At 34.8% G+C, this 27,329-nt stretch overlaps 1 protein-coding gene across 1 annotated transcript in view; it reads right to left on the bottom strand.

Moving 5' to 3' along the window:
• Window positions 1-27,329, bottom strand: part of TRHDE (thyrotropin releasing hormone degrading enzyme) — a 463,529-nt gene that overhangs the window by 34,620 nt on the left and 401,580 nt on the right. Inside the window, exons 13-15 of the mRNA XM_001370518.5 lie at window positions 25,404-25,551; window positions 23,465-23,562; window positions 22,897-23,004 (exon numbers count right to left, since the gene is read on the bottom strand). Coding sequence (XP_001370555.4) covers window positions 22,897-23,004; window positions 23,465-23,562; window positions 25,404-25,551 — 354 coding nt within the window. The remainder of the gene's footprint in view (window positions 1-22,896; window positions 23,005-23,464; window positions 23,563-25,403; window positions 25,552-27,329) is intronic.

The following is a 27,329-nucleotide window of genomic DNA, read 5'->3' as shown; positions in this document are numbered from 1 at the left end:
ACTATAAGACCTCAAGTTTAAGGTATTGAAATAAAGCTTTCATAGGCTCTTTATAGCCACATCAACTTTTACTCCTATCATTGCCCACTAAATATGCCACTGAAGTCTGATAAAAGTCCTGGAAGCAGCATCAAAATAGTTTCCTCACGTGTCAACAAATGCCTAGTGGCAAAAAGTGAACAGAACATCCCATTTCAAGCAGGTAGACACTTGATCTAAGGAATAGGTGCTAGGCAAAATGCATTTGGATGGGCATCCTTTCTATTGTTACAAATGATTTCCTTTCTTTGCAAATCCCTTTCACTGGTAAGCTAAACTACACTTCTTCATAGCCACTGAAACTTAAATGTAACAAAATAGAAGACTCAAACATTAGAACAAAAGAAGAGGGGTGGTTCACAGGCTCAAAATGCACTGCCTGGCACTTAATAGCTGAAAGAATAGACTTAGCAAAACCTAGAGTGTAATCAGCCATTTACATCTTGTGCTGAATGTCTTTTTAAAAATAACTTTCAAGAAATATCTTCATTCTGAATATATCTATGGCAAAACAATTGGGGGTACTATGTGATGGGAACAGAGATTGGCAATAAAAATTATTTGAAATATAAAATAAGATTAACTTCTAAACTACTTGACTTCCTTAAAACAACTTCTTTTACAAATTAAAAATTTACAATTAAAATATGGCTGGTTTCCATCATATATCATGAATTCTCAAGGAAAGAATTAAAATTAATATTCCACGTGACATCCTAAATCTTATGCTACAATCAATTTTTACTCATTTCAAGCAACAATTTCACTATGAATAACAATCATATGGTTCTTGCCTTCCATCAAGATTTTAGATTAGGATCAACAAATGTTGTTTGAGAAAGGAATGAGATAGCCAAAAGCAGTAATTATTTCATTCCTAACATTCATTTATTATTTCTTGTTTCTTTTTATTTCTTTTCATATCCAGTTTAGTCAATGACCAACTTCCATGCAAAAGACAAGTCCTAGAATCAATATTCTTTTCTACTATGTTATTACTTACTAGTCTGGAAACAAGATTAATGTAATCTTACATTGTTTTCTTTCTCAGTTTGATTTATAAACATTTCTCAATTTTTTTCTATGACGAATTTCCCGAGAAATCTTTGTATCATTGAATCACTCCAATATCCTTCCAAAATTACTCCAAAGTAAAAATAAAAAATCAGAATTAAAATATTAATGTTGAAAGGACCCTTATAGTGTATTCTAGTCCATTCTGTCCATAGGCAGGATTATAACTAAACATATTCAGATATGTATTTGACCTATAACTGGAGACATTTATTTTTTACCCTTTTATTCATTCACTTGTCCATTAAGGTGACAGTTTCCCCTGGAATAGATAATTGTTTCTTTTTAATCAAATACATCCATAATTTCTAAGAGTAAAGCTTTAGGTCTACTTTGGGATAGATATTGGGGAGTAGAGACAAGAGAAAAAAAATCTTCAGGTACTGTCAGGGAAGAGATCATCCTGTAATGGTCAGATGATGGGGAAAAAATGATGGTTGGAGACTTCCTGCTATGATGATGTGAACTATTTGTCAACCTGAAAACAATAATAGAGTGATCTGTTGCCTTTTAAGGCCATGTATGCAAACCATCACAGTTAACCTGCAAGATTTGCCAAAACAGATGACTATAACCCAGTTCTGATAATTCATGTGGGCACTAGAAAGAACTTAGGAAGCATTTCCAAAGATCATTAGGTCCTGGGCAAGAAATCGAAAATCATAAGGGAACAGGTGTTGTTTTCATCAATGATGCTTACTAATAGCATAGAGCAGAGCAGAGCAAACCTGATCCTTACAAGATAATGTCTGAGAATGGGATTTGGACATCTGCTATAGAAAGGACAGCTCCTGGCCAGGGATGGAGTGCATCTAAAAAAAATCTGGAAGGAGCAGTTAATGACCATAGTTTTATAGCAGATACATTACCCTGTATCCTTGATACAAGAAAAAGAATAATAGTTTATGGAAATAAGGAAGCAAATTCTACCCAAGTGTATTCTACTCTTATGGGGGGAGGGAAAGAGGAGAAAAGAAAAAGAGAGACTGAGAGCCAAAGATAAAGAGTTAGAGAGAGAAAAAGAAAGAGAAAGGGGACAGAGGGGGAGAAAGAGCAATAGAGAGGGAAAACAGAGACATATATAGATGGCTAAAGCCAGAAGGTGATAAAGAAAGCACACATAGAGGGAGGAAGTGAAAGAGAAAGGAGGAAAAAGAGGAGACAGAAGGAATAAGAAGGGAGAAAAGGAAAGGTAAAGAAAATAAAAGTAAGAGGATGGGCCAAAAGAGGTAGGAAGGAAGAATCAAGGAGAAAAAAGAAGAAGGAGGAGGAGAAAGAATGTTGGGAGATCATTTAAGGAAAAGAAAGGGGGAGATAAAGGGAGGGGAGACCTTAAGTTCCCAAAAATGGATAAGGAAGCTGTAAAAGTAAAATGTAAAAAAATCACAATTTTGAGACCATGTTATTAAAAAAAATTGTATGGAGACCCAAACAAAAAAAAACTGGTAATAATTCAGAAAACAACAAGCAGATCAATTAGAAAGTAAAAATCACAGCAAATGAAAGGAAAACAGAAAAGATGGAATGATTAAAGCACAAATAAAAACATGATGACAAAGGAAGAAACAAACATGGGAATAGATAAATACAAAGACAAAGAGCAGAAGAGAAATCGAAGCCGGGGGCAAGAATAATTCAAGCAGTAGGAGGATGGTTTTAATTTTATTAAATTTTAATTTAATATTACTAAACAGGAAGCAAAAAATATGGGATTCTTTCATTTTGAAGTAATAATCTAGAACTCACATTTTTTTTTCACTATAAATCAGTAATACCCTTAATGGTGATGTTGCAGAGTAAGAAATAGTTTAAAACAAAAGTAGGAAAATTAAGATATCTATGGCAACCTACCATAAAATACAGAACAGCAGGCTACTCATATAAATAGCTCACATAGCACAACCTACTTTAAATCTTAAAAGGTATACAGGTGTAGTAGAAGTTGTGAAATGGCTTATAAATTACCCCCATTTCTTCATGAATGCCTGGTTAAAGATGTGATAAATTGGTTCCTAATAATCATAGGGAACTTTTTATTCACAGCTTCTCAGTTCATATGCTTTGCACACATGGACACACATTTCTTCTTCTGTTTGCCTAAAATTGGGGCTATTGCCAATTCACAGTACTCTCTAGGTTAGGAAATATACATTCACCAAAAGAGGTAAATGCATTGCTTAAACTGCAATAATTGGGTATCTGCATCTGGGGTTAACTTTTAGATTTGCATGGAGGTTCATGGGAATGTTGCCTAAGAGTTAAAATAACAAATATGGAAATCACAATTTATATTCAATCTGATTAGGGCCAGAGTAGCGAATGAAAATCCCCCTAGACCAAATTAAATTGCATTTGGGAACTTATATTTTCTGCAATTCTAATTTATAATAATCATCATCTTTCTTTCTGTTTATTTTTTAAACAAGGCATGAAAATTGCATAGATTGACTGAACCCATCCAAGACCAGCATCTGTAAATATGAGTGTCTAAAAAAGTATTGCTTGTCTCCATTTTCTAGGTGCTGAAAAAGCCACTGGTTAACAAGACCCATCCTCAAACTTGGGAAGGCTCTTTGATGGTGATTTTGTTCATTTTTTAAGGCAGAACCATGATGCTGTCATTACTAGAGAGCGTGAGTAATGTGCTTCTTTACACATGAAAGCATCATCTTGGGGAAAAGGAAAAAGGCAAAAACAAAAAAAAGAAAGAAAAAAGAAGAAAGAAAGAAAGAAAGAAAGAAAGAAAGAAAGAAAGAAAGAAAGAAAGAAAGAAAGAAAGAAAGAAAGAAAGAAAGAAAGAAAGAAAGAAAGAGAAAATTCCTCTTTTTCTCCCAGCCGAAGAAGCTTTTTCACTGCTTATAAAACTGAAATTTGAATAGTGATAACCTCATTCGTTGTTTCAAATGTCAAAAAAATTCTATTGTCTCTGTTTAAAAAAGAAAACAATTTTTTGGGGGGATCACAAAATAGTATGATGATGAGTGCTGGCTAGGTATTGTGAGGATTTTTGTTCATATCTTGCCTCAGAAACTTAGTAGCTGAGTGACCCTGAGCAAAGAGTTACCCCTGTCAGTCTCAGTTTCCCTATCTGTAAAATAGGGATAAAAATATCATAAAGCACCTATCATAATGGTCAAATGAAATAACATAGAGAGTGCACTTTGCAAACCTTTAGGCATTATCCAAATGCCATATCAGGTATCTTAAAAGTCTCAATGAAATTTTGTTTAAATGACTTTAACTTCAGGACTTTTAAATGACTCTATAGAAATGCAGTCAGAAAACCAGGGTTCAAATCCTGAGCCTGCTACTTTCTTTCTGAGTAATCTTAGGCAAACCACTCTATTGAGCTGGGCATTATTTTCTGGCTTCTTCATTTGTATAGAGATGGCAACTCCACAAAATAATATCTAAGGACCCTTCTAACTCCTAATTCTATGTTACCATAGGATATAACACCCACAGAGTTCTGGATTTGGGGTACTTATGAAACTTTAACATTTTTATATAGTGAAATTTTATGTGATGAAAATTGTTTTCAAAGAATCTGAATAGAGAGATAGCATTATGTAATAAAATTGAATTTTCAGAAAATTACCCTTATGAGAGGCACCAGAAATTTCACGTAACTTCTCTGTATCGTCCCAGAGAAGAAAATATAACTGGGTTGCAAATGGCAAATCAAGATTAATGGGATATTATGTACCTGTAGAAATTGTAAGTAGAAGGCAGTGATTCTAGGAAATCATGCCTTCTGCATTTTAACATTTAGCCTCTAGACTTGGAGAGATAAGTAAATATATATGTATATATACAAATACATACACATTGGTATATAAGTATGCATTTGAGAAAAATATAACACTTGAAAATTAAGGGAAATATTAAAAAGAAAATAATCTCCCTTAAATGCATTATTTTATTTCTTTTAAATGATAAAATATTATTTCCCCAAATCCTTCTGCTCTATCAAAACAAAGGTATTTAGAATAATTTCAAAATCAAGAACATAAGCCCCAACAGACTGCTTAAGAGAGAAGAGACAGAAAAGATCCAACATTCATTTCAGATTGACATTTTCTGTGACAGACTTTATCTTTGTGCCAAAGACTGTTTGGCCCAGGGTTTTGGTTTGTTTTGTTGATTTTTTCCCCCTTTCATTCTACCTGTGAATAATCATGTCATTTTGGGGGAGGGTGGCTTGGGAAGGGGAAGCAGAGAAAGCTGTAGTCATAAAAAGATAAGAAAGAATCTATGATTTCACTGGAATTCCCACTGAGGGAACTCGGTAGATATATGGACAGTGGATGGAGTGATCGACCAGGAGTAAGGCAGATAAGTTCAAATCCAGTCCAAGACACTAGCTCTGTGACCCTGTTTCTATCCTCTCTCCCTCTTTCTCTTCTTTCATTCTCTTTCCTTCTTCCCCTCCTTCTTTCCCTCAACCAAATGAAGGTCAGCAGCTTTTTTGCAGCTTTTAGTCTTAGAGAGTTGTCTAAGAACAATGAGAAGTTAAGTGACTAGAGTAGGGTCACATAATCAATATCTGTCAGAGATGGGGCATGAGTCCATGGGTTCATAGTTTCAAAGTCAGCCCTCTAGCCATTAAACTGCCTCAGATTATTATTAAACGACCACAAACATACAAGAAAAATATTAATAGCTGTTATTATAATTTTATGTACTTTTTATTATTATAAATTTTATTATTTAAAATAATGAGTAGAAAGACTCCAATTTTAACTATAGGAGACAAAATACAAAAATGCGAACAAATATACAAGATGTTTGTGGACAAATAGGGAAAAAGATCTTACCAAGGAACTTATAAAGAAGCATAGCAATTAATTTTGAACCCCAAAAGGCAGATTCTCCCTACTAGTCACACAACAAAACAAACACTGGTAGAACAGAGAAATCCTTATAGACCAGAGAGGAGCAAATAACTATAAGTAAGAAATAAGTAAGGATTTCCTCTTTGTTTACCTATTTACATCTAGATCTAATTAGCACTTCTACTGTGGGCAAGAAAGAAAAATTTGTCAGAAATTCAGAAAAATAACTATTTTGATAAATCATCTTTTTTTTCCAATATGGTCTAAAAGCATAATAGTCATTAGGCTAGATGTAGAAACGTTATCTAAATATCATTAGCACAATATATACAATTTAAAAGTGAAAATATAAACAAAGCATATATTAGGAATTGTTTTAAATTAAATCAAGCCAATTTTCCCAAAGCATATTTTTAGATAAAAACTAGGTATACTGCATAAAAATTATTGACTACTTGCTCTCTATCCAAGTTAAAAAGTGGAATCATGGAATGGCAAAATGCCAAGATTGATCTCAAAGTGTCAGTAGAAAAAAAAATGGCGGGGAAGTAAATGAGTGACAATTTCTGCATTATGAACCAAAATTTAAATATATAAATATTATGGCCAATATGTAACAGGGATATAAAAACACAAAATAAATTAGTCAATTATCAGGACATAACTGGAACACTTGGCAATAAAACTCCCCATTAAGCTATATATGTCAATTAAAAATTTATCCAAGATTGGCTAAGACCGCAAGTGGGACATTTAGTAAGATATTTGCTTCATGCAGGACTGAACTGGATTAGTTTCTACTGAATTCTGAAAATAATATGAGGCCTCATTCCAAAGAAGCAAAATCAAGGCTATTAGCACACCGCCCCCTACTCTATTAGTATGTACCCTAATTTAAGTAAGCCTATCAGATATTCACATCAGGATATACTTTGCAGCCAGGCGTGATAACTATCTTTACCAAAGGTTTTTGTTTTGTTTCACAAAAGGATTTGCAGTTATTTTAAGTTGTAAGCCCCTCACGGTATATCTGAAAATGATCCGATTTACAGTTTCTCTGAAATGTATCAGAGTAGCATGGAACACGGTATGTGTATACTTGAGACTCTAAATAGCAACCATGTAAAGTAATAATCCAGTAAAACCTGTGCCTAATTATGGCACTCAACTAACTCAGTTATTTTCTTCACTTGGCAAATGACAAGAAAACAAATGGATTTATTAAAAAACCAAATGACTTCCAAGGGAAACCCTGAGACCAGGATGATGTCACAGCACATGAGGGAAACAGAAAATTCTCCATCAGCAGGATGATACCCTGAGAGCTGATGCTTAGGATGATTTTTGGACTGGTGCCAGAACCAAGTCATCTATTACAGATTGAGAGACCTCACTATGACAGGAAAGTGTATATATACACACACAAAGACAGAAATAAAATTCTTAAAAGATCTTTCTTAATAAGAATTAACATGTTTAAAACTCAGGCACATAACAAAAAGTCAATTACTGAAGTTTAGGTTTGATACATTCATTCTGACAGATTCTCCATGGGGAAGAACAGAAATCCTAGCATCATAAATTTATAGCAGAAAGAAAACTTAGAGAACATCTAGTTTAGCCTCTGATTTCATAGATTATAAAAGTAACCAGGCTTCCAACCAAGGCTGGGCCATTTTGTACACTACTTTTCACTTTTGAGAAAACTCCAAATTGTTGAGAGGATGCTGAGACTGGTGTGTCACCTGAGTACCTATGTGAAGGGGAAAGGTGGTATTAAATTACTTTGGGAGATGCAAAGATATAGAGGAAGTTAGCATGTTCCTCAACATCATCCTGACCGTGATTTCTAGATTACCTGATCAGAGTCTTTGAAGAATTTCACCTGGGCTGAGATAAAGAATAATTTCCCTCCCATCTAGAGATCTCATTCACTTTTTTTTTAATTTAAAACCCTTACCTTCAGTACTGTGTATTGGCTCCAAGGCAGAAGAGTGGTAAGGGCTAGGCAATGGGGGTCAAGTGACTTGCCCAGGGACACACAGCTGGGAAGTGTCTGAGCCCAGATTTGAACCTAGGACTCATTCACTTTTGTATATTTTCTAGTATATTTGAATATGTACCATTTTTTCAATTGCTATTTGCTATTTTATGTCGACAAATGGAATTCCTAGCTAGTCAATTATTTTGGATTGTCTTTTAAGTATCCAGAATTTATCTGCAGGGGCAAGCCTGTAGGTGTAAACTTAAGACTTGTTATTTATCCTTTGTTTTCAAAGACCAGTGATATCACAAAGGGATAACTTGAGCATGAATTGAATTTAAGTGACATAGAGTTGCACAAAGTTATCAGCTTCACTCTCTCTTCCAGAGTCATGGAAGTTCAGTTGCAGGGACAAAAATCAAGACTGCTGGCAAAGGTCCAAGATGCAATCTTGGCCATGGAGTCTTCAATGTCTGGCCAAGCTCTAAGCACCCCACAGTTCAGCAACCTTCATGGCTATTAGAACAAATTCTTCTCATCCACTCATTCCTCTAGGGGAAGTCTTCCATGCTTGGGGTAGGCATCCCTCCCAATTCATCAACAGTTTCAAGGCCTGTTAGTTACCCTCAACCTAGTTTAGTTCATCTGATCAGACAGTTTTGTAGGGGTATGTCCACTGCCTATACTCTAGTTTCTTAGAGCCATGGACAGGAAGACACAGCAAAGGAATGGGGGTTATCCAAAAGGATGCAGCAAGCCTTAACACCAGAGATGCCAGTCCTCCTTGAACATCCCATATACCCCAAGCTTAGAGATACCAGCCTCCTCGAGAGTGATCAGGGAAGTAGCTTTTGTTATGAATCCATGATACTTCTAGATGAGCATCCCTTTTGGATACCAGATATGAGAGAATACAACGAGATGTGTCTACCCTCTACTCTCTCTCTCTCCCAACTAGCATACTGATGGTATAGACAGGATAGACAAGATCTCATGTATCTTCTAGGATACCTATGAGCTGCATTTAAATAATCCATGTGAACACATATATCTTACATGGGCCCACAATACAGAGAAAGGAACTGAGATTTAGGGAAAGTCATTTGAACCAAGGATTTAGTGAAAGTCAATGCAAAAGCAAGATAACTCTCTCTCTCTCTCTCTCTCTCTCTCTCTCTCTCTCTCTCTCTCTCTCTCTCTCTCTCTCTCTCTCCCCTTTCCCCCCTCCTTCTCTTCATGCATTTAAGTATAATTTCTCTATAAATAACAATAATTTCTCTATAGATAACTACCAAATCTATATATGTCTATTTCTTCTTCCCTCTCCTGAGCTCCAGTTCCACATCACCAATTTGCCTTTTGAAAATTTACTGTAGACATTTCATATTTGAAAACACTCTTACCAATATCTCCTTCTGAACTTCCTTATTTATAATGACAGAATTATCTCAATATTATCCTTGACATCTCATTTCCACTCATTTCATATATCCATTAGTTCTTAAGTCTCCTCTACTTCCAATCATCTATTTCCAGTGCTTAGCAGAGTGTCTAGCACATAATAAACACTTAATAAATGTCTGCTGATTTGACTCACATCTGTCTCTTTTCTATTCACATGGCCACTACACTAATTCAAGCCTCACTTCTTATCTACACTATTATAGTAGACTCCTAATTAGTCTCCTTTAAACTCTCCCTTCTCCAATCTGTCATACATACTTGCTCAAGTGATCTTCCTAAAGTACTGATCTGGTTAAGTCTCTCCACTGTTCAAAACACCAGTAGCCTCCTATTTGTCAGATGTAAAGCCCTTTTTTTGGTATTCTAGGTCCTTTAAAACTTGTAGTTTTCCAATCTGATTATACACATAAGACTTTTTATAGCCCAGACAAACTGGCCTTCTTTCCATTTTCACCAGAGATACATAAGCTATTCCCCATTCCTGGAATATAATGATTTGTCATTTCTAGTTTCCTTCTATATGCTAGTCTCCTTCAAAGCTCAGGCCAAATATCACCTTCTTCGTGAGGTCTTTTCTGGTCCCACATTTTTAGTCACTTCTCACTCCAATGAGTTTTTATTTGTGTTCACCTATCTACCCATCTATCTATCTATCTATCTATCTATCTATCTATCTATCTATCTATCTGTCTGTCCGTCTGTCTTTCTGTCTGTCTGTCTGTCTGTCTGTCTATCTATCTATCCATCCATCTATCCATCCATCCATTTATCTATCTACCTATCTAATATGCACATATCCCTCTATCTTTCCTTCTGATAAAATATAAGCTACTAGTCATAGTACGTATTGTCAAGCCCTATGCTAGTCTTTGTATCTCTGATAACTAGATTAATGCTCGACATAAAATAGATTCTTATGAAACACTTCTCTGTTGATTGAATCTCTATTAGGTTGAGAGACTTGGCCAAGAATGAAAATAAGTTCATCATTCTTGAATCTCTGGAATGGGGCACAATAGTCTGGGTTATCCCCATGATCTTAAATTGGTGTATCCCCAGAGGTAAAGTGAAAATCTCCCTTTATTCAAGAACCCTAGAAGCACTTTCAAAGTCTTCCTAAATTTACAGAGAATTATTTCCTACTTCCTAATATCATTTACTGACAGAGGCCAGGATAGAATTTTCTAATTCATTGTTAATAAAAAGATCAAAATGAGTCTTACCTCTGGTTTCTACTGAATAAGTTTCTGCTGTATTGTTTCCAAAACTATGTTTCTATCCTTTAGTTGAGCTCAAGAATTCAGCTATATGAAAAGTTATTTTTATGCCAGTATTCTCTGAGATACTCCCTTGATATCTATTTGTTAAACTTCACAAAATTAACACCACCAAAAAGTATCATCTGTTCTTTCTTCTTTGTTAGACTAAATGATGCAGCGGAGTCCCATAAAGCACTGAATGTTCATTCCTTAATTGTTAGAGATAGATGCATGTTGACCTGCCTTTTTCAATACAGCAAATCCTGATGTTCCTGCTCCAACCCTATAACCTATCACCTTTTCTCCATACCTACCAAGGTTCCTTATTTATTGTATGTCAAAAGAGAGCACCTTCCTTCTCTGAGGGTTGTGGACTTTGCTGAGGTATCCAGTCTGACCTGCTTGTCAACAGTTATATGAGTCACTGTTAATAATATGGTCTTGTTCAAAGTCTGTACCTCAGACTATCTTTATTGGAATTTACTTGAAACATTAATGAGAAATAATAGAGTTTCCCACAAACAATTCTGTGACTCTGAATTTCCAAGGATGAAATTCAAATTTTTTTTTCTATTTAATTCATTTCATAGGGAGATGAAAAACCAATCTATGATGCTGAGAATCTCCCCTGGTTACATTATTCAGCAGGAGATGGAGAAACTAGCACTAACAAGTTATGATCTTTACACACACACACACACACACACATGTAACAAGGCAGTGGGATCATTGTGACTCCTTCCTTATGTCATATACTAACTGATTTAGAAGTCAGGATGAATAAAATAGTGATCCTAAGGGATCATTCTTTCCATTCAGGTGATTCAAGTGATTGTTTGAGAATGCTCACCTTCTATTTCTTCATTCAGGAGGCTAAAGAATAGGATGTCTGGGGGGCAGCTGGGTATCTCAGTGGATCAAGAGCCAGTCCTAGAGACGGGAGGCCCTAGGTTCAAATCTGGCCTCAGCCACTTCCTAGCTGTGTGACCCTGGGCAAGTCACTTGACCCCCATTGCCTAGCCCTTACCACTCTTCTGCCTTGGAGCCAATCAATACACAGTATTGACTCCAAGATGGAAGTTAAGGGTTTAAAAAAAAAAGAATAGGATGTCTGATGAATTGAAGTACAAATATTTTTAAGAAGGTTATGCTTTGCTGTATTTTTCTCTCAGCCTAAATGAATGCTATTTAGGTCTGCTATGAATACTGTTTTTAGTGAACCATCCCTCAAGGTGAAATTAAAAGTTGGGTATGCACCTATATATTAACGGGTTACCTTGCCATAACCCATAGACTGCATGGAGGGAAGGAGGGAAAACACCCAACCAAATTAGAACGTAAGCTACCGTATCACTTTACATAGAACTAACAGCGTAAACCATTAGAAATACAGCACAATCCATTGTGAATCACTTAACATATTCTCCCAGAACACAATACCCCTTACTGCTACCTGACTAAACACATAGAAATTTCAAATAATATCTTCTATTCTCTAGGGGAAATAGAGTTGCCACTTGAGGTTAAAGTAGGAGGTGAGAATTATACAATGACTTTTCAACTTTGAATTGTAATGCACGTAATGCCCAACACAATAAAAAGGTACTTTACATAAAGGAGTGAAATATATATGAGGCAAACAGGCAAACCTCTTTGAAAGTAATATTTACATGGCCTATTTTTAAATCATTCTAATAGCAAAATAAAAATGGTATATTTTATATAGAAATGTAAGTATATTAAACTGAGAAGAGAAAGGGGGGATTTAATAAGGCTTCTTAAGAACACTGGAGAACAAATGATCAACCAGATGATGGCACAGTTATAATTATTTATCACAAATCTCTTCAATGCCCCCCATCTAAAAAACAAACAAACAAACAAAGGGAAGGGGAGCTGAATCTACTAAACGAGACTATAGAAACATCATGTAAGGTGAAATTGTAATGAAATAACATCGGACAGCCATAATCCTTGAAGCTCCCAATTGGTACATCCATCTCTACTCCAAGTTATATATGGAGAGCTGTCCCAGCATGAATAATATTTGCAGGCTTGTGAATTAAAATCTGCTCGTGGGGATGACTTCCTACTCCTTGATACCTATGGCAATGGCCCAGTCTCAAGCACCACACCCTGCAAAAGAGGATGTAGATAAAGGGAGAGTAGCCTTAACTGAGATGGAGTGGGGGCTGGAAGATGCAGCGATATAAGGAAGAGGAAAAATAGCTTCTGCACCTAAGAGAAAAGGGCTGAAACCAATCTTTGGTCAGTCTTGTCTCCAGAATTTACTTTGGGCAGAGACTCAGGTAGGGCCTCTATATCCCCCAATATGAAAGAGGTAAGAAGGGGAGGGGGAACAAACAACAACAACAACAAAAGCTACTAAAAATGCAATAGAAAGATTTAAAAAACAAAATGTCCAATAGGGAAAGTCTAAGTATAATCCTAGCTTACAAGCAGATGAACCACCAAACTCAAAATTATAAAAAGAAAAAAAATGAATAAAAATGTCAGGAGGTGCTAGAAATTGGTGTACAATTATTATATTTTGCATGACCCCGAGGTTCAAGCATGGAACACTTGCATAATAATGTCATTGGTGAGGAGGAGGATCACTCAGGCTGAGTACCTCTCTGAGGAGATTTGGCTTGAGAGCTAGGGAGATGAGAAATTTTCATGCTCTTTTGTTCTTTGAGGGGGAATATATATGGTTCTAGACCCCTTTTGTGAAGAAACATGAAAAGAAATAGAAGAGATTTTGGAAAATAGTCATATAGGGGCAAGTCAGATATCCAGAACACTCCTGATTTCTAGCTTTACCTTTCCAGAGACTTCAGGGGATTTTTCCCTAAGGGAAAAATAAAAAGGAGTTTAGAAATCTCTCTTGCTTGAGATAATATATCTTGCTTTCAGTGTGTGAACTCATTGACTCTGGGTATTGTTTAGTATGTTATAACCTATATAAATTCTCTAATTCCTTTTTTCTGTCGGCTTGGATAAATGTGATTACTTTCCATTCATTGTTTGTAATGGTCTTTTGTGTAGCTAGCATTGGGTAGGAAGGAGTCAAAACTTCAGATATAAGCTTGGGCACCCCACTTTCTTATTAAAGGATGACCATCTTGAAAGTAGCTTGAACTTTATCCTTAGACGGCCCATATTTACACAAGCCTAGAGATATAATTTTAGTCTGATTCAAGATCTTTAAAAAGAATAGTGGTCAGTCTCAAAGGCCCTATTTATCTCCTCCAGCAAAGAATCAAGTGTTTTTGATAAATCTATTAGAGTCTCCCAACAAGTCACATTTTGACAATCCCTGAAGGAAATACACATAACCCATAAGGGCAGCATACACAATCTACCTAAATAAAAATGAAAAAAAAATCCCTGCCAAAAAAGATTATTTCCAAGACTCCCCAAAGATCTTGGAACAATAACAATAAATTCAGAATAAATCAAAGGAGAAATAAAACTTTAAAGACTATATTAAGAATGCAATTAGGACAGAAGTCTGAGCTTTCTGCCCAGAATCAGAGGAGACAAATATGGTGGAAAACTAGAAAACATGATGGAAAATGCAATAAAAAAAAGTAGAAGGTCTAAAAGAGAAAATGACAGATTTGGAGCATAAAAATTAAAACAGAAAAAAAGTGAAGCAATGGGGAAGTAAAACTCAGTAGCTTTAAAAGAACACATGAATTCTGTATAGCCGAAATGACTGAACTTCAAGGCACGTTATGTAGACATATCCTGAAGATCACTGCTGTCTGAGAAGTCTAAAAATCTTCATACCATGTTGTAGCAAAAGTACAAGAAAAATGCCAAAACCTTAGATTAAGTATATAGAGAACTGCTTAATCAAATCCAAAAATACTGTCAGAGAAAAACTCCACACTTAAGTTAAATCATGCCCCAAAGTTCACTAACTTGTACATATCTTTTAACTTAACTAAATCACTACTAGTTCTATGTCCAGAAGAGATAAAATAAAAAGCAAATGGGCTCACATTTTTGAATTATTATTTATCACAGCACTTTTCATAGAAGTCTAAAATTGGAAACTAAGGGATTGCCTTTTGGTTGAAATAAATTCAAACACACTATAGTATATACATATGATGGATTAATATATTGTTATAAGAAATTATAAAATAGGTCATTTTAGACGAAACTGGGAAAATATCTGTGAAGTGATAAAGTGAAGTGAAAAATCTTATGAGACTAATTTATACAATTAAAATATCATTATGAAGAAAAACAGTTCTGAAAAGTAGAAGGAAGAATATAAGCATTTAAATCCCTACTACATGCCAGACACTGTGCTAAGCACTTTAAAAATATTATCTCATTTGATCTTCACACTATTCTTGTGATGGAAATACTATTATTATCCTCAATTTGTAGTTTAGGAAACTGAAGTAGACAGAGGCTAAGTGACTTGTCCAGGATTAAAGGTCTAGTAAGTGTTAGAGCCTAAATTTGAACTCTGCTCTTTCTGACTCCATGCCAAGAACTCCATTCACTATTTCATGTAGTTGACTCTAAAGAGACTTTTGAAGACTAATCAATTTAAAAAAAACTATGAGCACTGAGTCAAGATGATTGAAAACACTCTATCCACTTTCCTCAAAAGAGATGGCAGACAAAATTCAGAATGAGACCTTTTTTTTGAAATGGTGAACACAAAATTATTTCTCCTTATAATAACTAAGTATATTTTTAAAATTTCCCTTGTTTAATGTCACTGATGCTACTTTTCCCCATTCAGTATATCACGATTATGCTACAAAATACTACTATTCTTTATTTGTGATCCCTGATTGTTTTTAGATTCTTTGTTATTGAAAAACTATTATCAAATCCTGATCCCACATCTCCCAAAACACGTCAGGAGAACATGCTATTCCTATTTCTTTCATATGAACTTCAGCAAATGATTGTTTTTTAGATAACCAAGATGAATATTATATAGCCTATTACTCTAGAATCACTTGAACAGATATCAAAAATTAATAGGAACTGATGCAAAGTGATTACAATGAGTAAAATGAAAAGATCACTGAAAGCAACCTAAAATGCATAATTGAAAAACCAACAATCATCCCCAAACTGAGATAATAAAACATATCTGTCTTCTCTTGCAGAGAAATAGAGAAGAACAAACTTGATTGGGGTTTTTCTTGGAGGGGGGGGTTGTTGATCTGTTCCTGAACTCCAAGGGAGGGTTCAGTTTCAGGGGAGTAAAAAATCAAAGACATTTCTAGGAATAATTATAATATAAAAACCGAAGAGATTACTGATTATTTTAAAAAAGAAGAAACCACACCTTTGTTCTCTGACAGTAAGAATAATGAAATTTAGCAAAAATAACTGCCCTACTGTTTTATTGCTAACAGTCTAAAACATGTAGATTAAACCTTTGAACTCAAAATTTTATAGGGCTTAGTGAGTAGCATCTGCCCTAGCGGCAGGAGGTTAGGCAATAGATATTCAGGAGTGCAATATGGTCCATTGAGTAGATCTCAGTAAACAAATTGTTATTTCCACTTAGCATGCTCCATGCCTTCCTACAAAAGAAAATGGAGTAATAGAAAATGGGACAAATGATGAAAAATGTCAATTAGTGTTTTAAAAACTCGTCTTCCATATATATTTTGCATAGAATATAGTGAATTAGCCATATTAAATTTATTTATGTAGTAAATATATTATTTAAATTATCCCTTCAGGAGAGTCCATGATAGATTTTGTGTATACTTGTACCTTGTCTAGCATGGACTCCCTATTGAAGGACCTCTGTAGCTCACTCTGCCAACATTTCCAATCTCACAAGGTACACTTTCATGCTTACAAAGCAAGTTCCTCCAAAAAACAAAGAACATATCTAAAATGTTATAATATAGGATTGAGACTGGTCAATGAGACTTCAGTCCACATAAGACTGTGCAGAAATATTGGCTTGAAGTACTGATATTGGTGCTATATGGAAGATAATAAGAGTAACAGGTAATTTATAATGGGAATAACATATTTGAATGAAAGCTTCAGCTGACTACATTAGAATGGTACTCTCTCATCTTTAAGATGTATCCCCAGTTCTCTAAGGCAGAAGTGTAACTATGCACCAGGGTAATTGACTTGTCATTGTGAGTGTAAGTTTGGATAAGGAACCTCTAGTGTTTTAAGGGCTTCATTATCATAATCAACTTACAGATGAGGAAATTAAGGTTCAGAGAAGTGACTTTCCTAGTCGTAGTATAGTTAATAACTACCAGAGCTTCGAATAAAACACAACTATAATTTATTCCAGTTTAGAATATTTTAAAACTTTTGATGTTAATTGCTGTCTATGGACAATTAACTTATATGATATGTTAAATGAGAAAGATTATTCTACTTTTTGTAGAATACATTTGTTTATTTAGTAAAATTTTGTTAACTGTTTGCACTGCTCAATGGATTGGGTAAGACATGGTGAAATATGAAAATAAAGTACATCTTCCATCTTTAAAGAATTTACAGTTTCCATCCCATTCTGTTCCTGGACACTTAACAAGCACTGAATAAATGCAAGGCACTGTGCTAGAGGCCAATGATAAAAGATAAAAAACCAGACCACTGAGTAGGGATCTTCCAATTCTAAATATAACCTCAAAAGAGTTGTAATCCACATAATTAAAGCATAGCAATTGATTTCATGTAATATTGATATTTTAATTTAAAAGTGTGACAAAATACATTTGTACAAAGTAAATAAGTGCTTGATATTTTGTTGAATGGATATATGGAATATTTCCATCATTTAAAAAAGTTACTATATACAATAGTGCTATATGACAACACTACAGTAAGTAATTATGATCATGGAATGAAGTTATGCATAAAATCTAAGATAGACTGTTGGACTGTCCTTTGAAGAGTCAGATAGTTCAAATGACAACCATAAGAGGTGATTTGGTATATTGGGAGGGAGGGAGGGAGGGAGAGAGAGAGAGAAAGAGAGAGAGAGAGAGAGAATGTAGCTTTCCCTATATGTTCTTTTATAGGGCATAATATATAGAACTTTTTCAATATTTTTGATGTAGATTAGAATCTTAGTGTCATAAGATCTTAGCATCATTTCTAGCTTTGTTATGAATAAATAGAGAATAGTAAAAAAAAAAAGCTGACTAATGTAACTTCATGTTGGAAAGAAAATCTACCTTGCAAATACTTGTGCTCTATTCCTTCTGACTAATGCTAAATTGATATGATCTGGCACTAATGCCATCCTGTAGTCTTTTGACCATTCATGGAAGACTTCTGTCATGATGAGAGTCTACTAATCCCTCTTAACTTGAACTGTTACAATTTTTTGTTTCTGTGAGAACACTAGATCGTTATAAAAATTTATTGATTCAAGACTCAGTTTAGATACCACATTTTCCATAGCATCTTCTCAGATACTCTTACCTAGAAAATAATCTTTCCCTGCCTAAATTTTCTTAGCATTTAATGTATCTCCTTTGCTTTTGATACAATCTACCTTATAGCAGATTTATTTGTGTACATATTGGATTGTAGTCTCCTTAAAGAATGGAGTTGTTGTTTTTCAACTTTGCAGCAGGTATTTAATAAACAGAACTGAAGCTAATAACATTAACTTCGTGATGATAAAAGCCTGAGGAAGCACAAGGCTGCATCTATGCCATGCCATGGTTAAGACTATTTCCCCTAGAATGGTTTAGAAGACCTGAATTAGTAGCATTTCATTTGAAAAACCATAAGAAACTTTAGTGGTATGTATTTTAAATATAATTCAAGAATGTGAAATAGCTCCCCCAAAAGCTAATGCAATCTTTGCCAAGACATGTAAGCCCAAAGGAAATTATGCCATGAGTTGCACAGAAATAAAATCCTTTTGTCAATTGCCCAATTTCATTTTGTCAACTTTACATAACACTATATAGTTTAAACAATCCTATTGTATTGGTTTTAGTCAGATGCTTCTGGAATTTTTTTTTATCTTGATAGTATTTGGGCTAGTACAAAGAGAGGGCAAAAATTAGTAAGACCGAGGACACTGTTTAATGATGGACAGGGGACATTAACAACTGTCAGGTCAAAAGGAATGTTGCAATGATTTTTAAGACATTTGCAAAAATGATAACTTTGTGAAAGTTAGATGAATTGGTAACATTTAGCCTGGAGAAGTCTGATGGGTGATTTAATTGCTGTTTTCACATAAATGAAGGATGATTTTAAGGATGATGAAAACTGGATGATTTCCCTTTTCTCTTAGAGTAGAACCAAAGGGAAAAAATCTATAACTTAAAGGGATATACTGTAAGGGGCTAGCTGGATTTCTGAAAGATTGGAACAGAGTATTAAAAGGTGGTATTTAATCTTGCTATTTTTAACAAGATCTTGATAAAAGTTATAATGCTAAACGACAACTGATAGCTATGACCAAGTTCTAATTATCCAAGTGCATATTATATACAAAGTAGGTTTTCTTTGGGGTTAGGATATACCCAGAATTGCCTTCTCTCCTTAACTTTTCAGGGTGCAACTCATAGATGCTAGAATAAAGGAGAAGATTCTGGTTAAGTAACCTTTCAAGCAGAAAATCTGATCCTCTAACTAAGTATAATGTCTGATTGAGTGATTCTTTACCTGACTAGTTCAATAATCAATGCTTATCAGTGGTGGTAAGGAGAAAAATTTCCATGTTTATATATACCCACACCCTGCTATATAGGTATTATAGAATATACATGTGTGTATATATACATACATATATGTTTCATACACATACATGTACATAAACATACACAGTATATTGTATGTATATTTGTATTCTTATTGCTCAGGGAATATAAGAAGGAAGACCAACAGTACTAGCTGAACAACTATGGTGAATTGATGATGTTTAAGTTAATACTTGTTTATTGAGTGAATCAATGAACTATTCTATCCTTGTTACTGACAACATACTTTTGATCATAATCTCAAATGAACTTCTATCAAATAGTTATTATACTTTGCACTGTACTAAGATAAATACACGTTAATATATAAACCCAGAAATTTTCTCTTCTGTCCTTTGGTTGAATAATACAGAGAGGAAGATTTAAGCTCAATACTAGGAAAAAATTACCAAAAATCAGAGGTGCCTTAAAATGGAATGGCTTTCTTACTAGATCATAAGTTGATGACCAGTAGAAATGTTCAAGCAGGGACAAGATAAATGCTTGGTAATGTGAAAGAAAAATTTATACAGTACATGCTTAATGGATTGAATTGGTAGTCTAAGTACCAAGGAGAAACAAATGATCCCCAATGTCCTTTCCAACCCAGAAATTCTGTTGTTGTTGTTGTTGCTTTTAAACCCTTGCTTTCCATCTTCTAAATGATACTAAGTATCAATTCCAAAATAGAAGAGTGGTAAGAGTTGACAGTTGGGGTTAAATAATTTTCCCAGTGTCACATATTTAGGAAGTGTCTGAGGATAGATTTGAATCTCTCCTCTATAGGTCTGGCTTTCTATCCATTGAGCTCTCTAGCTATCTCTGACTCTTTAAGTTTCTAAAAGAAATTGTAAAGGTATACTATCCTATTTGGTTAATTGTAAATAACATTTGTTTGTTATTAGTTTTTAGATTAAATAATGATCATATAGTAAGTTTCATAAAATATCCTAGAAAAAAGATTACAGATTTAATCATTTATTCCAATGGCTTAGACACCATTTCTGAACAACAAGAAAAAGTCCAGATGATCAAGGATACCTCAGAGGAAAGCAATGTCTTTTAAAATCCAGGAATGGAATTATGTTATGTCTTTGAATACAGTAAATACCTCCATAAATGAGTTAAGAATTTGATAAAATCTATCCACACAATTAAAACTAGATCTAAACAATTGGAAAAAGATTGATTGCTCATGGGAAGGACTAGCTAATATAATAAAAATGACAATCCTACCCAAATTAATTTACTTATTTAGTGCCATACCCATCAAACTACCAAAAAACTTTTTTACTGAATTAGGAAAAAAAATAACACAGTTCATTTGGAAGAACAAAAGATTAAGAATATCCAGAGTAATCATGAAAAAATTGTGAAGTAAGGCGTCTTTGCAGTCCCAGATCTCAAACTATACTATAAAGCAGTGGTCATCAAAACAATATGGTACTGGCTAAGAGACAGAAAGAAGGATCAGTAGAGTAGATTTGGGGTAAGTGACCTCAGCAAGACAGTCTATGATAAGCCCAAAGATCCCAGCTTTTGGAACCAAAATGCACTATTTGATAAAACAAAAAACTGCTGGGAAAATTGGAAGACAGTATGGGAGAGATTAGGTTTGGATCAATATCCCACACCCTACACTAAGATAAATTCAGAATGGATGAATGACTTGAATATAAAGAAGGAAACTATAAGTAAATTAGTTGAACACAGAATAGTTTACATGTCAGATCTTTGGGAAAGGAAAGATTTTAAGACCAAGCAAGAGTTAGAAAAAATCACAAAATGAAAAATAATTTTGATTACATTAAATTAAAAAGGTTTTGTACAAACAAAACCAATGCAACCAAAATTAGAAGGGAAGGAACAAATTGGGGAAAATATTCATAACAAAAACCTCTGACAAAGGTCTAATTACTCAAGTTTATAAAGAGTTAAATCAATTATACAAAAAAAATCAAGCCATTCTCCAATTGATAAATGGGCAAGGGACATAAATAGGCAATTTTCAGTTAAAGAAATAAAAACTATTAATAAGCACATGAAAAAGTATTCTAAATCTCTTATAATCAGAGAGATGCAAATCAAAACAACTCTGAGGTATCACCTCACACCTAGCAGATTGGCTAACATGACAGCAAAGGAAGGTAATGAATACTGGAGGGGATGTGGCAAAGTCAGGACATTAATGCATTGCTGGTGGAGTTGTGAATTGATCCAACCATTCTGGAAGGCAATCTGGAACTATGCCCAAAGGGTGATAAAAGACGGTTCTGCCCTTTGATCCAGCCATAGCACTGCTGGGTTTGTCCCCCAAAGAGATAATAAGGAAAAAGACATGTACAAAAATATTCATAGCTGTGCTCTTTGTGGTGGCAAAAAATTGGAAAATGATGGGATGCCCTTCAATTGGGAAATGGCTGAACAAATTGTGGTATATGTTGGTGATGGATTACTATTATGCTTAAAGGAATAATAAAGTGGAGGAATTCCATGGAGACTGGAACAACCTCCAGGATGTGGTGCAGAGTGAAAGGAGCAGAACCAGAAGAACATTATATACAGAGACTGACACTCTGTGGTATAATATAATGTAATGGACGTCTCCATTAGTGGCAATGCAGTGATCCTGAACAACTTGAAGGAATCTATGAGAAAAAACACTATCCACATTCAGAGGAAAAACTGTGGGAGTAGAAACACCGAAGAAAAACGACTGCTTGATTACATGGGTTGAGGGAATTATGATTGGGGATGTAGACTCTAAATGAATATCCTAATGCAAACACCAGCAACATGGAAATGGGTTCGGATCAAGGACACATGTAAAACCCAGTGAAATTGCGTGTTGGCTACAGGAAGGGGTGGGGGGAGGGGAGGGAGAGAAAGAAATATGATTCTTATAACCAAGGAATAATGTTCTAAATTAGTCTGACTAAATACATTTTTTTAAAAAAGAAAACAAAAAAAATAATTTGATAAAATGAGCCCCAATGCATAACCATAAACCAGTGTTATGGTACTTTGGAATTGCTACCTTCTCTGACCATATTTTCATAATCTTAGTATGGCAGGGAAGGAGGGAGGGATGGAAAGGGGGGAAGGAGAGAGGGAGAAAGAAGGAAGGAAGGAAGAAGTATTTATTTAAGCACTTTACTATGCACTAATCATGAATAAGAATATACTTAAGAAGGCATCATTAAGCTTCTATTTATAAACCACCAGTTATGAGGAACTTACTATTTTAAGGGTGTCCATTCAAATTTTTAGGAAGTTCATTTTTATTTTAGTCCAATTTTTTTCTTTGCAACTTACTCCTTATTTTTGGGCCTATATCATCAATTTATATGTGAAAGATTTCATATGTTATTATATATATATATGTATAAATGTAGTATGATATGTGATTATATGATATATATGTAAAAGATAATACCTACACACACATACTCATTAAGAGTCTTCAAGAGGACTAAGTTTTGTGGATACACAAATCGTGTTCAACTCACCGGTTCCTATTGCTGGAAATCCAGTCTGAAATGAGTGTTGAAGCCTGCTGGTGACAGTGTTTGTTACCAAAGCTGCATGCCAACATTATAACTTCTCGACGTAATTCTCTGGGTATTACAAAGGTAAAAGAAAAGAGGTTTAAAAAATTAACAGGTAATCCCATCCCTTTCCATCACCATTCTTAGAAAGATAGTAATTATCCTTACAAATAGTCAATCAGAACACAATCGAAACAAAAATGTCTAAACTCTGTCATTCTACTAGTCTAAATGAGAAAGGATTAGCACATAGATCAACAAAATATGTGGTATTTCTTCTGTGTAAAAATTATCACAAAATGCCTTGAGTTCAAATTCCAGCATCACTAATGGAGATAGAACTTTAACAGATAGAAAGAAAAAAGGTCTATTCTCTGACACAGCAGCAATCCTCCCCTGAGAAGGGAAAGGACAAATGAGAAATGAAAGTAAGATTGTCTCATGTTGCTAAAATCACAATAGTATTGGTACTATTTTATTACTCTAAGTTTTTGTAGCTAGAGATAGAAAAAAGAAAAGAAGAGAGTACTCATGTTGGTAAGATGCCTGAACAAGGGATCCATTAAAATTATTTGTTGGCCAGCCAAGCTTGATGTACATCGTTGCCACTTGTTTTAAAATGTATTCCTAAATGGGGAGGGAACAAAAGGTAGTATCAGTGTTAATACTTAAGTCTGTCCACCAAAATCAAGTGTTTAAAACTAATTATCTCATATTATGAAAGTGATTATTTACAATATCGGTCTAGCTATAGACATGATACTATCTTATGAGATAAGTACTTTAATTCAAGAAATACAACATTTATGAAGAATTTATAGTATTGAAGACATTCTACTCTATTCTTGTAGAGAAAAAGTTGAGATAATGCTGAAAAAAAGCATATCCTTGACTTCATGATGAATCTCTGAGAAATGTTCTAATGAATATTTTGTGAAGAGTTTGGTTAGCATGCACTGTGTAGGGCACACTTAAGCATCTGTGTAGATCTTACATGTAAATTATGACGATATACACTTAATGACAAGAACATAGAGACAAAAATGGCTTCAGAAGGCATCCAATGACCTAACACTTCTATTTATCTTTGTAGCCTGAGATCATTTGTTAGTAATTCATCTTTAATATCCATTCAGTTCCTGGTACATTTAAACCCCAGTAGCAGTGTAAGATGTGCTCAGGTCCCTTAATTTCAGCCAGGAAGAAGAGCATTGAATTTTTTTTTTAACTGCTACTGAAAACAAAGCATCTGACATGATAAACCATCTAGAATATATACGAATCAAATAAATCTTACATTTCCATAAGTTCCATGCACACATGTTTGTGTGTCTGGAAGAAAAGTAGAAGTGCAATTCTTCCAGAAGGTGAAAATTATGCCATCGCTAAAATGACACATTTCTTTGCATGTGTGTAGTGAGGCCTTTGACAGAAGTTGTAGTGGTAAAACCATCTAGCCCCATTTTTATTTATTAAAATTGAACTGCATCTGTGTAGGCAGACTATGCATTTTTTTTTAAAGGAGCAACTCTAATGACAATCTGGGAATCGAGATGCCTCCATTAACGGGATTTTATACTACAGTAATCTAGTTTTAAACAATACTAAGGCTGTAAGTTAATTAAAAGGATAGTCAGTATATTATGGGAAGGAGAGTTATTTTATGGGATCCTGGTCGAGCTCTTAAAATGAATATAGGAAAGAGAACAGTGTGTAAAGTTAACACTGCATACAAATACTCTTTCACATATACACCAAAATTAGATTGGTAATGAGAAAATGAAATATCAAATGCTCATTAGCAGTACTCAATACTAATCTAATTTGAAACGGTCATGAAATTTCTCTATTAGTTAACGCCAACAGTAATATTTTAGTTTCCCAAGTGGAGGTAAGACCTTTCAGGTAGCATATTTTAGAATGTTTGTCATGCTTTCCTGTCTATTTGGATTATCTATTGTTTGCTGCTCTGTTATCCCCTTGGACCCAATTATGAATGGGCTTTTGCCTCAATGTTGATCTTATCCTTGTTAATTAAGGAAGTGAATTGAATTCACTATGCCCCTTTGGAGAAAAATAATGACTAACAATCTTTACTGCAATTGTTGGGATCCTGTTAAGATCTTTAGAATCCCTCTGCCTGGGTTATTTCAGTCCTCGGTGAGTGAAGAGCCCTATAACTAGAAGGAAATAAGTTTGGAGTTGGAAGATTTGGGTTGTTTGTCTCTGTGGGGGGATTTTATACTGTAACATTAAAGTTACATGTTTTTTAGGGTCGGACATATCAGCTTGTCTTAAATTTTCTTCTTCAAACGATAAAAACCATACATCCATAGTAACACATGACAAAATTAATGAGAGAAACAATTAGGGAGAAAGCAAAGAACTTTGAATCAGTGCACAATAGCATATGATGATAAATCAGCACATCTTTAGAGAATTGAAGATGAAAGAAATATATCTTTTACATTGAAGACATTGTAGTTCTCCATTCGGTCCAGTAATTTATCTAAAGGATAAAGGGCCCGGCTGGCAGCATGCCAAGGAAGAAAATCCTTCTCCTCCGAAAGGTATCTGATAATCTCCAGGGGAATATTCTGAGGCAAATAGCCAGCTCTGTGTGGTCCAAAAAAAATTAATGTTAATTAAAGGCAACAGAGATACATGATGATGCAAAAATGAGGATTTTTATTTATTTACATTAAAGGAGGAAAGTATAATAGTCATCACACAAATGAAATCACTTACATGCTATATAAACATAGTATAGTCCTGTGCAAGATACTAATGTCCTTTCATATAAAATGTACATAAATACTAAAACATCAAAATGCATATTTTAAAGAAAGAAAGAACCTTATTCCCTGTATTTCCTCCAATCTATACAAAATCAACAATCACAGATATTTTCTTTCATGGCAAAGTATTCCGAGGTCACCAGTAATTGAAAATAATTGATTATTGAAGTGGCATTCTTTAGGCTGCTCAATTTGTCTACTTTACTTTTCAAGTAGCTCTGGGTAATGACATTTAGTTCAGATTGTTTTCCAAAGGGTGGCTAAATTAGGACAGCAAGAGATTGAGTCTCTTAGAGCTATGATTCCCTCCGTGTTGCTACTTCCAAATAAGACTTTGCTATAAAACTAGAGGCTCATATTCAAAGTCTCACTTGCCTCTTCTCACCCTATTAAAGGAGGGGGAAGGGGAGAAAGCTAAGCCACTAAAAGTGGCATCACTTTTCACAGCCCATTTATGAAAATCTAATTGAACTTTCAGTTTGGGTTCAAATTACAGGTGTTAAATGGATAGAGTTTTCTTTCTTTATCTATTCCTTCTCACAATGGGTACCATGTCACCTTGGGGACCATTATCAGACTCCTTGAAAAAATGCTAAAAAGTGGAGCTCTTTAAATTCGGCCAAAGAACATGCTATCCATATTATACACAAAGGCACAGGGAAGCAACCGGCCAATATGGCCACTGCTTTGCTATGTACAAATTCCAAGGAACAGAGACACTAAACTAACTGTGTATTAGACAACAATGCATGGCTTAATCTCACGGTTGGAGATAGAGATACTATTTATTTTCCTTGACATGATAATAATGTTAAAAGTCTTCTCAGCTATGGTGAGAGCAATAACCAAAACTCAGCATTCTCCCATGGAAGTTAATATCATCTTTCCTCAAAAAGATATTAAGCAGCCTTAAATCTTAAGCCTTAAAGACTGAGTGAGGGAACTGTAAGTCAAGGTTGTTGGCATTGCTTTCTGGTTGCTTGAATAAAAATCAGCCACAAAGAGCTCTGCGTTCTCTATGATTGTCACCTGCTGGATCATGATAGACAACTGAGGTGAGGAAATTTCACTCAGCTGAATCAACTCCTGTCCTTATTACATCTTTGTTGATCATCCTCCTGTTATCAGTAGGTAAATCTCCTTTCCATGACTGCTAAATGACGTACTCATTTCATTTTCTTCCTAAATCAAATCTAAACTGCCAGGAGACTGAGTCAGACTTAGCTTGGAGCAACAAATGAATGAAGACATAGAGATGAAACAGTATAGTTCCTCCATTTCTCCAGCTGACCTGTAGTGAGGAGTGAGGCGTGGGGAATTTCTCTCTTCCATCACCATAGTGGCTAGGGCTGGTACAAACACAAAGATGCTCGGCTGGGCAAGCTCAGACTAGATTTCAGATCTCTGGCTGCCTCTTGTGTTTTTTCTTTCCTGAAACAGGTGACTGAATAACAATTCTGAGACAGATTTTTTCAAGTCTGGCACCTATCTTGTGCATCTGAGAACTGCTATATGGCTGATCTGTGGTTGGTTGCCCAGTGAAAAGTGTTGCCTACAATAATGCTAAATGACAGATAATAAGACACCCCATCACCA

Source organism: Monodelphis domestica, chromosome 5 (assembly GCF_027887165.1).
Source record: "Monodelphis domestica isolate mMonDom1 chromosome 5, mMonDom1.pri, whole genome shotgun sequence".
NCBI lineage: Eukaryota > Metazoa > Chordata > Mammalia > Didelphimorphia > Didelphidae > Monodelphis > Monodelphis domestica.
Note: the sequence above shows the minus strand (reverse complement) of the source record. Positions and strands in the feature narration are given on the sequence as shown.